Genomic DNA, 17,249 nt, shown 5'->3' on the forward strand with positions numbered 1-17,249 from the left:
GTTGCGCATCCATCATCAACCTCCCTGATAATACTATCCAAACATTCTGCAAGTTTCACAGCAAAGTTGTTTCTAACTTTAGCTGTCCTCTTCCTTGCCATACAGATCAAAAATATAATTTACGGCAGCTCAATTTTAGGCACACTCTTTGCAGATAAACTACATTTTGCATAAGATCATTTTACAATATTTTTCCCATTCTGCATCCATTTATATTTTGATAATCACAAGTATGCATTCATATAAATACACTTTGTAAGTACCGGTACACATTGAATTAAGGGTATGCAAGGAAGCGATATTTTACATTTGTAGGCACACAAACTGAATAAGTGCATGGTAAACAAAGCTAAATGACATTAATGGATTAACACTGGCTCGCATTACTGCACTCTTTACTCATACAAAAAACACACACATGCACACACAGTATTTGAAAGAACATGGGTGTAAAGTATGTATGCCCCTTAAGGTTTGAGCATTTTACAGAGTGGATTTGGCGAGATATAGGTCTTATTTTTTATTATTATTATTATCATTATTATTGTGTTATTATCATCATTATTACTATTATTATCATTATCATTATTATCAGCACCGATCAACATCATCACTATTATGAAATCAATGACTTTATCTCATGTTCTGTGATACATCAGTTAACAAAAAAGTGTGTGAATATACCCAGTATTTAAATAATTGTCTTCAACTAATGTACTGAACAATTTCAGAGAAGCAGGTGGTGGTGGTGGAGGGGGGGGGGGGGGGGTGAATTGTATACCCATCAACATTTTGCATGATCTTTATCTTTGGTTAGCATCTATGATACATTGTAGTGTTTAATTTCAATATCCTTTGTGGTGCACAAGGATAACAACGGGCTACGAGTTGATTTGGTTTGTATAAAGTTGTAAGTAACTGTGGTACCAAGGGGGGGGGGGGGGACCTAAAACACATTTTGACACATCTTTCAACATTAACTGACTAAACACAGGTTAAATTATTTTGATTAACGAGACAAACCAATCAACACTCAAGGTAAAAAAAAAAAATCATATAACGGTAGCTAGACCAACGTAAATTTGTGTGTCTCTAATCGGCATGAACATGAAGAAATTACGAACTGAAGAAGAATGTTTATTAATTTAGGAGGGGAATATATAATGATGAAAACCTTCCTTTAGCATTACTTGGGTAGTTTGAGCTGATATTTGGTTGACATTCTCAAATTCAATGCAATTCAGACTAAAATTGGTAAACACTACAACGGCTTGGAAACAGAGAGAGGGAGCGAGAGAGCTTCTGCTTATTAACATCTTATCATCCAACAAGATTTCAACTATATCATAGCATTCAACCACTTTGGTTTCATCTAACACACCAAGCCGACACATTAATGCACTGATGTAGACATATGTGTACACATGACATAAATGTAAAGTGAGGGGGGATAAATGCATGCCGTTTCCTGCAAACAAGGATGTGTGCACTCAAATGTGCCATCAGACGTCGATGAATAATGCATGATTTCTGGGCCTCAACAAATCAATTTGGGGGTAATGCAGTCTGCCCCCAAACATGACAGAAATATGCTTCCATTACAATTCTCTGTTCATGGATGGCACAGAAATGCAAACTAAAAGGTCAATCTCATTTTTCTTTTTTCTCTTTTTGTCGACTGTCTTAAAAATAGCATATGTCTATTGTGCTACACATATCTTGTAAGCAAGGAAGCCTATTCAAATGTGAAACTTTCATATTTGTCCTGCCACTATTTTCATAATTTTCTTATTCCAATCTTGATGAGGCTTCTACTGTGCAATTTGTTTAATTTGATTCAATATATCATGTCATCTAGAAAGTGAAGCAGACTTTTACTTTAAAAGGAGGATAAGAGTAGCTACAAAGTACATGATAGTCACATCATTTTATGATAAACCCAAAAATAAAATGTTTTGTTTGGAAAGAGTGTGATCATTAGTGTGTAGTGTACACATGGCAAACACTGATCTATAGCCATACCATCTGTGTCACTAGCCACTGTGCCAGGGATAAACATGAATGTTTGGTGTTTAGTGTCATGTTTTAAAGAGTGAACATCATATAAAACTTCTGCAAGCAGAGAATGGCAACCTTAGTAAGTTACAATGATTGCATTTCCAGCAACATCAATACAAATATAATTACCATATGACTGGTTGTTGCCTTTGTGATGTTACCTTATTCACACACACACAAAAAAAAACTAATACAGTTGTAATTGAAGCTACAACTGCTTTAAATATGTCAAGGTATCCTAGAGTGTACCAATAAACAAGGTGATCACAAACATGGTACTCTCACAATTTTCCATTGTAATTAGGGTAAATTTATCATTGCAAAAATCCAATTGACTGTCACTTTCTACCTGGTGAGATCATCCTATTCTTTCAAACTTCTTCATAATCCCCTCTGCTGACAAATCATCTTTTATCTGTAACGTTACATGCACGTCCACAAGTGTCCACTTTAGTATTTACCAACTTTGTGACACAATATTAGTCAGATCTGCATAGTGATGTCCCACAAAGTGATGACACTGACAAGAAACAACCAGTGCAAATAATTTTGCAAACAGATGGATTAATGTAAGCATCTGTTGTGTTGCTCATTTATGGCACTTTCATCTTACAGAGGAAACTCAGTATAATGAGGTCCTTTCAGACCAAGACAATTGTTTTTTTATATCAGATATCTAATTATATCATTAGTCAATAAAAGGAAAAAAATTCATTGGGACCAGAGAAATCAATTTGTTAATATATCAGGTATCTAGTTTAATCAGATCTCTTGACATCGAGTTTCCACTGTAGTACACTATTATGTGAAAGCATATCATCTTACAAGTGTGCAATGGCATTCGAAACTTTTGTCACAATTGAAAGTCATCTCTAACTCAGATTCAAATGTACCTGGGAAAAAACTTGTAATATGCAGGGACCACAGTCTCTATTCCATCAAAGTGTAGTATTGATGTGAAGGCACCAAATTAAAGAGAGCCTAAGTAATACCAATCCAGCAGCGCAAGAATTTTGTAATGATGAACCGATTATAAAAATACCCACTCTTCAGGTATGGATGCCCTTCTGCAAATGAGTGATGTTTGTTATTCAAAAACACACACATTCCCTATACCTACATAGATATTAATTAATCAGAAAATGAAATAGTGTTTGCTAATCCGAACCATTGTGGCATTATTCTGAAGGTTCACTTATCCGACAATGAAATAAGGTTTGTTATTGCGAATGTTCATCATCAAAAAAAGAAATAAGGTTCACTATTCTAAAGGATTGTGAATCTGAAGATGAGATAAGGTTCGCTATTCTGAAGGTTCATTAAACCAAAAGTGAAATGAGGTTTATTCATCCGTAAATGAAAATGAAAGGCAGGCACTGACAAACCTTCGGAATTACAAACTTTATTTCACCGTCAGATTAACAAACCTTTGGAATAACAAACCTTCTTTTTTTTTTCATTTTCAGATTAAAACAAACGGTTGGAGTACAAACTATAACCCTGCAAAACTGCCTGCAGTTTCCAGAAAGTTAAAAATCATTATTTGCTAAGAATACTGAATGTTTGTCTAAATCAAAGGTGAACCAAGATTAATGTAAATGCTCTCTCCTTTTCCAAGTTATGACACAGATGCAGCCGATGGTTGATTGTGTTTACTCGTTGACAGCACCAGGAAAATCCATTCCAAACAGATGATGTGAAAACTGTTCAGATCCGAACCATCTGCTACCAATCTCCAAATGGATCATCGTTGTCTGAAACTTTGCCGGTACTGGGAATGCAAATGAGATATTGGGATCAAGTCACATACAATAAAAGAAGTTATAAAATGGGTTCAAGAACGTAGCCAATAGGAAGCGCTGAAATGAGTCATGTGGGCTTTGATTACTTTAGTACCATTGCACTGCAGTACCAGTGTGCACTCAATCAATTGTTACAAGTGCGTCGCGCGCTACTATACGCCTGTCAATACCTGTACCTGTAAACAACTTCTAGTTCGGGCTGCGTATGCCGGCCGGCCTTTCTTGTGTGCATAACATGCACACGTACGTGGCGTACGTATACAGTATGCTCTGATACGTACAGTACTTACATGTGCGGGATTTCCGAGTGCGACGTGCTTGACTCGACTCTCTCGAGCGAGTGCTACATGTAGCTGACTGGACTATTGACCCACAAAGGTACGTGAAAATGCTGTTAGTTTTCGACCCATTTTATAAAACAAATGATGCACAGGATTATTTCGTGGCGTTAATGGAGACGCAGCTCACTCTCGGGTATTTACAATGTAGTGCAACATGCACTCGGCTTCGCCTCGTGCATGTTTCACAATTGTAAATACCCTCGAGTGCGCTACGCCTACACTAACGCACTCTATCCTGTGCATCATTTGTATACAAACACATTTGACCCACTTTTTCTTTTTCTTTTTTTGCAATGGATTATCATTGTGAGAATCTCTACCACTTATCATCAATGGAATTGAGGAATTTAGAATCACATAAAAGCAGAATATGAACACATTGAATCTTGGCCAAGACATGAGCAATTCCAAATTCAATGAACATCGCACCTTCTTCATGCCTGTAGCTGTTTGTTTGTATGTTTGTTTTTTTAACACTCCTTTACATGATAAAAATTGCAGGTGCACACCAGAGAAAGCCATGTTTAACAAAAATGATGACGTCTGTTTGGCAGAATGATGGTAAGCCTATTTAAAGTCATGTCTAAAGATACATGCTGAGTTTTACGTCAGAGGATAAATGATGCTTTTAAGCTCAATGCATGTGCTCACACCTTTCTGCCCAGCAAAGCTACATTCATTTATGTCCATTACTGGTGGCACAAAGGTTTATAGGTAGCTGCATTCTTATTGTGAAAGAACCGTTTTGAGCCAATTTTCCATGCCACACTTTTTTCTTTCTTTCTTTTTTTGTTAAATAGAAAAGAATGATATGTTCCGCTCTGTGATGACACACATATACATCTTCAGGTTATCATGAAGCAGAATCAACATTTCACTGGCATATAAAAACAACAACAATAACAAAAAATAAAGAACTTCACTTCATGTGAGTACAATCAACTCAAGTGAAACTACCCCGTGGACATTTATATGGCAAATAGAAAGTGACACTCTATACTTAGTGTTTCATATTGTTGCTTGCTTGAACCTGATCCACATGATTCATTCCTCACCGAATGTTTTGCTTTCTTCATTTCTTTTTATCAGGTTTGCCAACGACCACACTCAAAAGGTATTAAAGATCGAAACCATCTTGGGGTGTACAAATGTGACTTGCATTGTACTAAGTCTGCAAACAAAATGGTGTGTGTGGGGGGGGGGGGGAGAGGTGGGGGTCTTTAATAGGTAAAATGTTTTATACATTTGATACTGCAGTCACATCTACGAATACTCGTGATATTAGTGGCATAGACAAGTTTCTCTCTGTATGATCATAACATTTCTATTTCCTCATTGAGCAATCTGAACACCAAAGTGATAAGATTTCATCTCTTTGTTTTTTCTTTTTTTTTATTGTTTGGAGGCAGAGTGCCATCAGGCACCAATCCATTTCAAATCCCTCTCTCTACCTATCTATCTATCTATCTATCTATCTATCTATCTATCTATCTATCTATCTATCTATCAGTCTATCAGTCTATCAGTCTATCTATCTGTCTATCTATCTATTTTATCTATCTATCTATCTATCTATCTATTTATCTATCTATCTATCTATCAATCTATCTATCAGTCTATCAATCTATCTGTCTGTCTATCTATCTATCTATTTTATCTATCTATCTATCTATCTATCTATCTATCTATCTGTCTATCTATCTATCTATCAATCTATCTATCTATATAATGCGAGAGATTGATCCTGACCGAAATGTACACAGTGTCTCATTGTGAAGCACATAATATGTGGAGGAAATCAAGTTTGAGGAAGATGTTGCTCTCCACTCTTCCCTTTAATCAAGCTTTCGGCCTGTCACAGCCTTAATCTGGATCACGACTCGATTCGCATGACAAGTCTTATAAACAAACAAACAAACACACGCACACACACACACACACACACAACCTACTACAATCTGACATCAGGAATGATCTCCTGAGGCTCACCTTGCTTCTTTCTCCACTCCTTGCATCTCCTCCCCTGAGATGGATCCATCCGACTTGATACTCAACGAGGGAGAATCAGAAATCTGGCCATGGAGAGAATCACAAGACGAATTAGCTCAGTCAATGATAATAATAATAATGATAATAATAGTAATAGTGATTATAATGATAATGTGATGATGATAATAACACTAACAATAATCACCATCATCATCATCATCATCATCATCAATCATCGCTGTCATTATCATCATAATTTCATCATCATAACCATAGTAACAATCATCATCATAATCATAATCACAATAATTAATGAGGAAAATGAGACCTTGACTTATGTGATCTAAAGCGGTTTTGCACCACTGCAATATGTTAGTTTCACCACATTTGTCATCTGATTCTCTCTTTGGCCAGATCATAAAACATACCAATGCACAGTGAAAATTATTGTTTAACCCTATTCTAACTGGGCTATTTGAGACCAAGTTTTTACTGAGGGGGGGTCAATTTGACCCCCCCTTCAGATCTCGGCCGCCGATCATGCGATCGCCGTGAAATTTTGCCTGAAGATAGAGCTGGATGTCAACTACAAGATAACATGGTCATACAATAGAAAAATATTGCCTTTCTATTTTTAATAAATTAATTATGCAAATTTGTGCATGAAATCATATTTTCACCTATAACTCCAAAAGACCGGAGGATTGCTAAATTTTTGTGTCAGAATTCCTCAAGACACATCAAACAATTTTCTTGTAAAAAATTAGCACAATCGAAATTAATTTCTTTTGTTTTTTATTGTTTTGTTAATTTCTTATGTATTTTATTGTTTTTTCGACCTTTTGTTTTCTATTGTTTTTTTGCCAAAATTTGTTGCAGGCACTTTTTCAGGCCTATCTACACTAGAATTGATTAATTTCAATGGTTAAAAGTTGAAATAATCTAATTTATAGCAATTTAACCAAAAAACACAATTTGCATTGGATTTGCACACGATATCATGAATTTGAGCTGTTTTTTGGTTGACATGCATATGCAAAACATTACGTAACTTCAAAACGGTGTACCCGGACGTTGCAAATTTGGTCTCAAAATATGCGGGAGACTTCAATGAAGAAAGTCGTGAAACGACGTGGCAAAACCTTTGCGCGTTGCGAAATCGTGGCGCGAAACGTCGAGGGGGGGTCAATTTGACAAATCATGACAAATCATGGTTTGGTTTTAAATTAGGCACATTGCACATATTAAGCATGCAAAATCAAATGGCAGAAAAGCGTCAATACCGAAAAGTGCTGTTATATGGAAAGTGGACTTTAAATTTGGACCAAATTGATTTTCTTGAAGTAGAAGATCTGAAAAGTGGTGAAAAAAAAAACAAAAACATGCTATGTTCTTGTTGACTTTAATTGGTTCAATCATACAAACATTACACTTACAACGTAATGAAATCAATGAACTTTTGTACATGTCCTGCAGCATTTGCACACAACTCTTATTTTGTTTTGTTGTTGCTGCAAGGGCTGGATTAATTTGACTTGGTCGAGATGAAATGGAGAGTCGTCCTTACCACTTCAGGTTCCGGTGTGGCAGTCTTCCCGGAATCCTGCTGCTGCTTGCGCTGCTGTACCATCATCATGTACCGCTGCATCATGGGGTCAATCTTGATGCCCTCACTACCAGCCCCGCCCGCTGCTTTCTCCTCCTCCTCCCCCGCCTCTTCCTCCCTATCCTCCTTTCTCCCTTCTTTCTTGGTGCCTGCATCATCCACGCCCATCTCGTCTGCATCTCTTCTTGGCTCCAAAGAGGCGGCCGCCCCCTTTGCACCATCTCCAGCTTGCTGTTGTCATGGAAACAGACAAAGAGATTGCATTAAGAGATCTGCTTGTTAATGTTTGTCACAAGATAGAAGAATGTTAATCAATATTGCATACTGGACCCTGTTGCATAAAAAGATGAAATCAAATGTAAGGCACAAAATCAAACATAGCCAGGTATCAGCCAATCAGAATAGAGCATTCAGATATTTATGTTTGATTTTCCGACTTAAGTTTGATTCTAACTTTTATGCAACAGGGCCCTGCTTGTTTGTTATAAGATGGAAGCACTGTTTATTGATAATTCCAGAACCCTGTTGCATAAAAAAGATGCAATCAAACGTAAGTCATAAGATAAAAAAACAACCCAAGTATCAGCCAATCAAAATTGGGTATTCAGGTACTTCAGGTCTGATTTCTGACATATGTTTGATCTCAACTTTTATGCAATGGGACCCTATGGGCTATTTGAAAAGTCTGATCTGCAAGGTCCTACTCACTACCAGTGTTTTTGACTGATTAGTGAAAAAATGTGTGTGACCACTTTCGTCATGCTTGATCTTTCCTTTAAACATTGCAAAGAGTAAATTGACAAAGTGATCTTTATCAATAGATAGCACAATAATGACAGCTTATCTAAAATAATTTGTATGATTGCATGACATTTCAATTAATGAATATCATTAAACAGATATGTCAGCAGGTATCACAATTGAAAAAAGAAAGAAAGAAAAAGATAGTCACCAAACTGTTAAAAAAAAAGAAGAAATGCATTTATGGTGTTCAATATGCATATACCGGTAATTTGAAAGTTGGCAAAATGCAATACACGTACAATGTATATGGCATATTACAGTATCTCATGATCTTTATGAGATAAATTATAATAATTGCCATGAACCTGCTAGTCTGAGATTCTAGATTGCCTTTTGATTTCGATTAATTAGAGTAAATATTTACTCGTGCTTGACTGGTCTCCAGCAATTTTCCCTCGTATCATCATAATTCACAAGCCTTCATTATGTCGGTGAACTATTTTCGGCTACCAGGACTTGGCAACATGGATACTTTCAGAACTGAGCACTGGCATGTAGCCCACAACATAACATGATTCTTTTGTTTTTCCATCCTTCATTTCCTTCTTGCCAGTGTTGGCAAAATCTTTCAAAACATTTTTATTTTAATGACACCTTTACCCAAACAAAATAAAACAACACAAACTCTTGAAACATTGTTCGACTTTTGGCAGCATCACAAAGCACATACCTAGATCCTGGAAAAAAACAAAATCAAATCACAAACTGCTATGTATTCTGTCATAACATCTACACACCTGGTAGAACGTATAGCATATCATGCACCTACATCATGCCATACCAAATTGAAAGTCATTTCATATTACATATTTCATGCTCTTTCATTGAAAGACATTCAAATGCTCTACCCCCTTCTTTCCACAAGATGATTGCATAGAGAAGCATTTACAGTAAAACGATACAATGATACACACAGTGTACGTGCAGTCCCCCACTTCTGGTTATAAGCCGAGAAAAAGTGAATCTCAAATGCATATTTGATGTCACAAGCGACTGCTTCCCCCTCAGTTCAATATTATTTGAACCGCTCTATAATTCAGTCACGGATCAACGCTGCCAACGAAGTTCAATAATTCTTTTCAAATTGGTATGGATCTCTCTCTTTCCTTATCCATCTTCCTCATTCTCCTCGAGATGTTGCAAACCAAAATAACATGTTTTCTCACATCCAGGAAATTCAATTAATTGGACTGCACCCCCTCTGGAACATCCGCACTTAACAACATCAAACAGCCCTCCCTCGGGAAGTGCTAGGGGGCTACATTCATCGAAAGAAAGCTGAAAGCTGATTTCCTGCGATGGGAAAATGTGTGACAGCACCAAATGACCTACCCCAGTTCTAGAGCTTCAGTCGAAGATGATATTCAACAGATAACGCTTCCTTCAAAAAACTGTTGAAGGAGCCGAGTCACAAGAAAAGAACCCACATTTTCAGATTTATAGGGGCTATTCACCACAATACCATGAAAAAGTGTACTTTCAAAGTTTGTATTGAAAAGACATCTGCAAATTTCAAGGTGATTGTGCTGTAAAAATGGAAATCCCACTTTATTTCAAAACTTGAAAGTTCGATATCTTCACTACCTAACCAAAGTTGAAAGTCAGAGAATGTTCTGGAACTAACAACATTACCATTTATCTATCCAAATGTAAAAGTTTGGAATGTTTTGGAATTAACAACATTACTGTTTATCTACCCAAATTTCAAAGTGAAGAATGTTTTGGAATTAAAGACATTACAGTTTCCTTACCAGATTTTCAAAGGGTAAGAATGCTTCAAAATTAACCCATTGAGGACAAGTCCTGAGTATACTCGGGCTGGTGTCTATGGGAAATACGTGTTGGAGCAAAATCAGTCCTTCCTCAATGGATTAATAACACTATGGTCTTCATGAGGCATATTACTATGGTGCTTTGAATTGACCTAAAGTCAAACCTGTCTACAGTGGCCACCTAAGGGAGACAAGAAAGTGGCCGCTATAGACAGGGTTGTTAACATGGCTTTTCTCTTTGGGGGGGGGGGGGGGGGGGATTGTGATTAGTGGTCGCACGTGGCAGGTGGCCGCTATAGACAGGCTTGACTGTATTATATTTCAACGCATAATCTCCTGTGTGCTTGACTATGTCTGAATTTCCAAGCCAATTTTGTCACACCTGTGGTTCATCTGGTGGCGAGTTCTTCTGTCATTTTCGCAGTAGGTGCTTTGGATATAAAGTGAGGACAAGTTTTATACTATAGGAAAGCTTGGAGTTTGGAGACTTTAACCCTTAGAGTTCTTTGTTGTTTGTTTGCCAACTGGCATGCTCGCTGGAGTGATCTCTTCATCCATCGCCACAGATGTCTGGGAACAAATTGTTAATGAAAAGAGATTACCTCAACCCACAAATCCCCAATTCTGTCACCCTGGCCTTCCTGTTGGACTGAGGCACATTGCTGCACCTCAGTGGGCTTTCTGTGAACTTTTCACCAATGCCAAGTTTGGATGGATTACTGAAATGCTTGTGAAAAAGCTTTGCAAGTGAAGCTAAGTACCTCAGCACATAGAGGCTACAAGATGCAATAGAAACTTGATAATGGGTGACTTTATAAAGTTTTTGTCAACTTTCATATTTTAACTCTAGTCAAAGAGCACATAGAATCATACCTCTTATCTAAATTTAAAAATTCTTGAGTCAAGTCGTTTTATTGCAACTGATTGAAACATTACCCTACATCAATGTAAATAAGCACCGCATATTAAGTGTTTTGGTAGTAGCCACGACAAAAACATTGTGGGCATACAGACATGCTCGCGTTGGACTCAAACTGACGATCTTCTGATTATTAGGCAGGTGTTGTATTCACTGGACTACCAAGCTTCCACCCGCCAGCCAGTGCTGGTTCTTATCCTTTTTAGCAGGTTTGAGTAAGCTGGGGTCCAATCCGAGTATGTGTGCCTATGATTTTGTATCAACTGAATAATCGATGCTAACTTACATCAGTGAAGGGCAATTCAGAATCGTCAATAACTGTAAAACAAAAAACATTCACAGCATGAAACTTTCGCGAATTGGAGCCAACGACTATTTTCTTGGCATGAAACTTTAGTGGATCATCACTGGCATTCAACGCATTGTGTAGACAGACACTTTTGCTGGCATTTCTTACTTTTGCCAATCACGGCTCCTCACAAAATTCAAGAAAGTTTTATGCATGCGAAAAAAGCAGTCGGCTCCAATTAGCGAACATTTCATGCCATGAATGTTTCTGGTTTTATGGTAACTGACAAACTGTCCTTCACTAACATAAGTAACCATCAATTATTCAGTGTTTTTGTACAGTTGGGCTTGAACCTTTTTAAATCAATGAAGGGCATATGATGCATCACGCGTTACCCCGCGGTACCATAGTATCCCGGGTTACCACATTGTGTAGCGCCACCTCACGTCCACTCGAGAACAGCCAGAGAGAAATGCATGCACTGTGTGTGACTGTACATAGTCATTCTCATGCCACTGCATGTTATACTATGTACTATGCGTGTATGACATGCTGTGATACCACTAGCGTGTGCTTTAGTGCAGTGCAGTGCAGTGCAGTGGCTAGCGCGCGCTAGCTCCAGCACCAAAATAATTTCCTCTTTTTGGCACCCAGGGTACAACCTTTTTAGAAAATAAATAATTCAACAAAATGGCTGATTTTTATTTGGTACCCCGGGATGCCATTTATGTCATAATATGTCCATCAGTTACACAACTCCGTTTGGACCTAAACCTTTTTAAATCGATGAAGGGCAATTTGTTAATCCATTAAAAAACTCTGGTTGTACTTGGACCTTTTTAAATCAATGAAGGGTTACTTGTGAATCAGTTGGAATCTCACCTCTTGTTGCTGTAGCTCCAGTAGCATCCCGTGTCACAAAACTCCAGTTGGACCTAAACCTTTCTAAATCAATGAAGGGCAATTTGTGAATCAGTTGGGATCTTACCTCTTGTTGCTGTAGCTCCAGTAACATCCTCTGTCACAAAACTCCAGTTGGACCTAAACCTTTCTAAATCAATGAAGGGCAATTTGTGAATCAGTTGGAATCTCACCTCTTGTTGCTGTAGCTCCAGCAGCATCCTCTGTTCCCTCTCCCTCGCCTCCTGCTCCTTCCTCCTCCTCTCCTCCTCCTTCTGTCGCCTCTTCTCCTCCCATCGGCGCTGCTCCTCCTCCTCCTCCTCTTCCGCCAACCTCCTCCTTCTCTCTTCTTCCTCCAACCTTCTCCTTTCCTCCTCCTTGACATCCGTTGTCTTCTCCTCGGTCTTCCTTTTCTCCTCTTCTACCCTTTGCCTTTCCTTCCTCGCCTCTTCTTCTTCTGCCCTTCTCCTTCTATCCATCTCCTTCTCTTGCGAGGACTGCGTTGCACCAGGTTCAGCACCTTTCTCTGGTAGACCACTACCAGTTATTGCTGCATGGGAAATTAGGAAATTGTACATTTTCGTCCTCCAGAAGATTGCCAATTAATTACATTTTTGTCCTCCAGAAGATTGCCAATAACTTTACTACTGTTCTCTTTTTTTCCCCCAGTTATTTTACACTTGTATTCTAATATCCTGAGGCATCAGAGTTTCAGTACAGCAGGCAAGAGTAATTTATGAAAAATTCAATCTTTGTTGGTAGAGATACCATGTGCCATATGTTCAGGCTTAATTTAGACACATAATTAACTAAATAAAATATTCATTCAGTATTTTTACATGATAGTCTGTTTAGACATGCCAGTTACAAAATATTGCATTCAACTTAAATCAGTATTGACTTTCCCTTGATGCCTAAACTGCCATTTCCAGGTTTTTGGGGTGATTTTTTTTTTCAAAAAATCCATACAATCAGTATGATAACAAGCTTGCAAACTCTGCCTTTACTTTTTTCTTTTATAAAAACAAAACAAACAACAAACCAACAAAACTTGTCATAACCCTAACCCGGTCAAAGAGGTCAAAGTTGAAGGGATACCTGGAGGCGACTGTTTAACCCCTGTTGCCATGGCCGACCCCGGTCCTGTAAGGTCGGATGCTGTCAACCTTAAAGGGGTGGATGACGCGGAAGAAGTGGAAGATCTTCTACTAGATGACTTTGTCCCAATGTCACCGTGGTCTGAACTTCTAGGACTGGGCAAGTTCTGGAGTCTAGTCGGTTGAGTAGGGATACCCTGGGCGGCGGAGGTTTTTGGTACCTTGGAGCTCCGCTTCCCAGAAGAGCTTCCTAGGACCTCACTGTTTCTCTGTCTGCTGCCAGCTATAGGCGATTGACTGCCAGTTCCTAAGACCCCTGCCACAGACCCATTTAGATCTGCATGAATAAGGGGCACATTACTGTAAAACGAGGAATGTTCGCGTGCATTCTAATTTTGCGAATTTCACGAGAGCCAATGTTCGCGAAATTAAAATGCACACGAAAGTTCTTGTCTACACTGTATGCATTGAATGCCAGAGGCAATTCGCAAAAATTTCATGCCATAAAAAGGCCATCGGCTCCAATTCGTGAAAATTTCATGCCGCGAATATATCATGTTTTACAGTAGTTGCACCAAACCATGGCTCTCTTCACGCAATATACTAGGATCTTTGGCCAAGGTGAGGAGTTCATCATAATCTTGATTTTTATACTAGTTTACTAAGGACATATATTCATTTCATCTATACTTAAAGTTGCCTTTCTAAAATGTTCTCCTGTTGACTCCAATTTTGTTTCATCATACATTAACAGTAGACAACTGTACACATTTTCATTTATTTTGCACTATGAATTACTGCCAGTATATGAAAATTGATTCAACTCTGTTAAAATGTTTTTTAGCTCATTTGCACTATGAATTACTGCCAGTACGTGAAAACTGATTCAACTCTGTTAAAATGTGAATCAAGGCTAAAATAACAAATTGAAATTGCAATTGTGCTTTTTTTCTTTTTTTTAAACAATACCAATGACTTTTTCTTTTTCTTTTTGTTTCAGCACAAACTCCAGATCTTGGATCTTGCAATATGCCGAGCACAAAATCAGACTGAAGAAAAAAATCTTTTTATAAATTTTTGTTGTGTATTTCGAATCAGGCAAGTACAAGATAAAAACACAACCTGTACACATGATCAATTTACTGAAAAGGTCATTGAATTTAGGTGGCTAGATTAAATTCTTACTCCTCTTCTAAAAAAGGATTGCACTGAAATAGGCATCAAAATGTAAGCATTATATAAACATACAAACATAAATATCATGAACTCAATTCAATACTCATTTTTGGTCATGCCTACAGTTCAACTTCAGATTTAAACAAAGCAAAATTGAACAAAAATATTTATCTTAACAAAAAAATTATATGCAAACAGCACTCAAGACTTATTTGTGAGTTTATGATAAAAATGCTTTTTGTAAAGACACACACAGATGGGAAACGTAATCACTCCTGACCTGCCAAACTGGTTTCGCGAGTGGTTGCCATGACGACGGGATGCTGAGGGGTCCTGTGCAATCCTCCCACCCCACTCATCCGATGCTGCAGCTCCTGGTAATTCTGCTCAAGATGCTGTGATGGGTGATGGATAATGGACAAGGAGAGAGAGAGAGAGAGAGAGATCATACATAGAGTAAGAAAGAGAAGCGATGTGTTTGTGACGAGGCATCACCGACATTGTTATGTCATCGCCGTGCTCACATTACGCCACTGTGTACATACTATCTGGCAAGCAATCAAGTTCTATTTCCCCTCGCACAGACACGAATGTTTAACCAGTGGGCTGGCGCTCCTGATTGGGCAAACTGAGATTTGTATTCCGCTGCACGCCCTGGCAACCCAAGTCAAACAAGACATCGGTAGCTGGGGCTACTGGGATAAAAGTTGAGATGCGGGTCTTGTTTGATCTGCGTGAGGATGGAACTAAAATTCATACACATCTTTGTTATTAAATGTATGCTGATAGATACCAGTTATGAACACTTTCTTCATTTTCCAACTTTCTTGCAGTCTCTATCTTCTTTCTTTCTCTCTCTCTCTCTCTCTCTGTCTCTCTTCACATCCATATAGAATTAATGAACTTTCCCCCATCTTTAGATCTATTTGAAAAATCCCTGAAATTTGTTTCAATGTTGGCTTTTTGAATATGGCTAGTAAACATGCATTTTTTCATTAGTATATTTTTAATATCATATTCAATCCTAATATGGTTGATGGTGTCATCAAGATCTTGTATCAATCAAGAGAATCAATTTTTCATTTAATAACTCACACTCACTATAAGCTATCAAGACAAAATAATGCAACACTTTCATGTGAAAACAGCGCTATTTGATATATTCAGTTTCCATTTACAGGGATAGCATCTATTCATTCTTGGTAGCTAATAGAGTTACTCATCTAGAGTTGCACTTCATAGTTTGATTGACACCATAAATAAATTTCTTCCCCAGCATTTGTGCTTCACATGTACGTATAATGTAAGCCTAATTGGTCCACTGAGACTGTGACTCTGTCTAGCCTTCATTCAAGACTGATACAGTGGTTTGTTTGTTTTTTCTCCTTACCGCTGCCTCTCTCTCCAGCTCTCGGAATCTGGCCTTGGTGTGTTCGATGAAGGCCAGGGAATCCCCCCGGGACTCCTCGTCATCCTCCCCACTGTTTGAATCGTCCAATGGCAGCTGGTAGCCACCGGCGTCGGCCAATCGGAGCTCGGGACCGAGGGTGGCACGGTGCAGGCTGGTGTCGATGTAAGGGTCGTCTGCCAGCGTGCTGTTGTGAATATCCCCGCCTAGTCCCAGCCCCTGACTCCTGCGTAAGATGTCAAAGATGATTGTAGATGGACTTTGTGATGGCAGATCATTTTTGAAATTGCACTGGGATATCAAATCTGTGGATAAACAGGTTGCTAATAGCATTTGTATGTACCAGGTTATTGAAACACAACAAAAATTTGAGAGAAGAATACAAGTCAAAAAGAAATATGGGGAAGATTTGCGTGTGAAGATCACTGAGAGACTTGTTCCTCCGTGAAGGGGTTTACTTTTTGGCGGCGATTGTTGGTTGATTTTTTATTTGTTTATATGTCTTTCTGTCTGTCTGTGAAAAAAGTTGTGAACGAATTTGGATGACTCTTACAAGAAAAGTTGATTACGGCATAAGGAACAATTGATTGAATTTTGGTAGTGATCTTGATAACCTTCTGGATCAGGGATTTTTATTATTTTTATTTATCTTTTTCTGTGGGAAGAATTATCATTGGTGAAATAGGGCCAACAAACTAAGGCATCATGTGCATACTTAAATAAGGGCGATTTTCAGCATGTGTGTAAGGATGGAAATGAGTTGCTTGGCAAAGGTCAATGCTTTCCAAGGACTTTTCTTGTTACACCATGACATCGTCATCTCATTTTGCTGAAACCTCCTAACTTTGATTGTTATCACTTTTATCTCTTTAAAGCCACCTTGAAAATGGTGTGGACTTACATGTTAATCTGAAAATGGTAATTGTCTACTGAAGACAACTTATAGAGACAAAAACAGTTCAAAAGAAAATACATGTATTTACACTGCTATACTTTTTAACAGGAATATACAAACATCCTTGCATGGATGTTATCAACTCCATAACATATTCAAATTTGACAATCATTTTCTCTGTATTTTTTTTTTT

General features: G+C 38.1%; 1 protein-coding gene across 1 annotated transcript in view; it reads right to left on the bottom strand.

The window, feature by feature from the left end:
• Nucleotides 1-3,627: 3,627 nt before the first annotated feature.
• The window catches only part of LOC140234977 (centriole and centriolar satellite protein OFD1-like), a 64,344-nt gene continuing 50,722 nt past the window's right edge, over nucleotides 3,628-17,249 (bottom strand). Inside the window, exons 19-25 of the mRNA XM_072315013.1 lie at nucleotides 16,144-16,387; nucleotides 15,034-15,148; nucleotides 13,579-13,914; nucleotides 12,675-13,030; nucleotides 7,758-7,964; nucleotides 6,191-6,273; nucleotides 3,628-3,829 (exon numbers count right to left, since the gene is read on the bottom strand). Of these exons, the coding sequence (XP_072171114.1) occupies nucleotides 3,784-3,829; nucleotides 6,191-6,273; nucleotides 7,758-7,964; nucleotides 12,675-13,030; nucleotides 13,579-13,914; nucleotides 15,034-15,148; nucleotides 16,144-16,387 (1,387 nt within the window). The 3' untranslated portion in view covers nucleotides 3,628-3,783. The remainder of the gene's footprint in view (nucleotides 3,830-6,190; nucleotides 6,274-7,757; nucleotides 7,965-12,674; nucleotides 13,031-13,578; nucleotides 13,915-15,033; nucleotides 15,149-16,143; nucleotides 16,388-17,249) is intronic.

The sequence above is a fragment of the Diadema setosum genome, chromosome 11, assembly GCF_964275005.1.
Source record: "Diadema setosum chromosome 11, eeDiaSeto1, whole genome shotgun sequence".
Classification (NCBI taxonomy): Eukaryota; Metazoa; Echinodermata; class Echinoidea; order Diadematoida; family Diadematidae; genus Diadema; species Diadema setosum.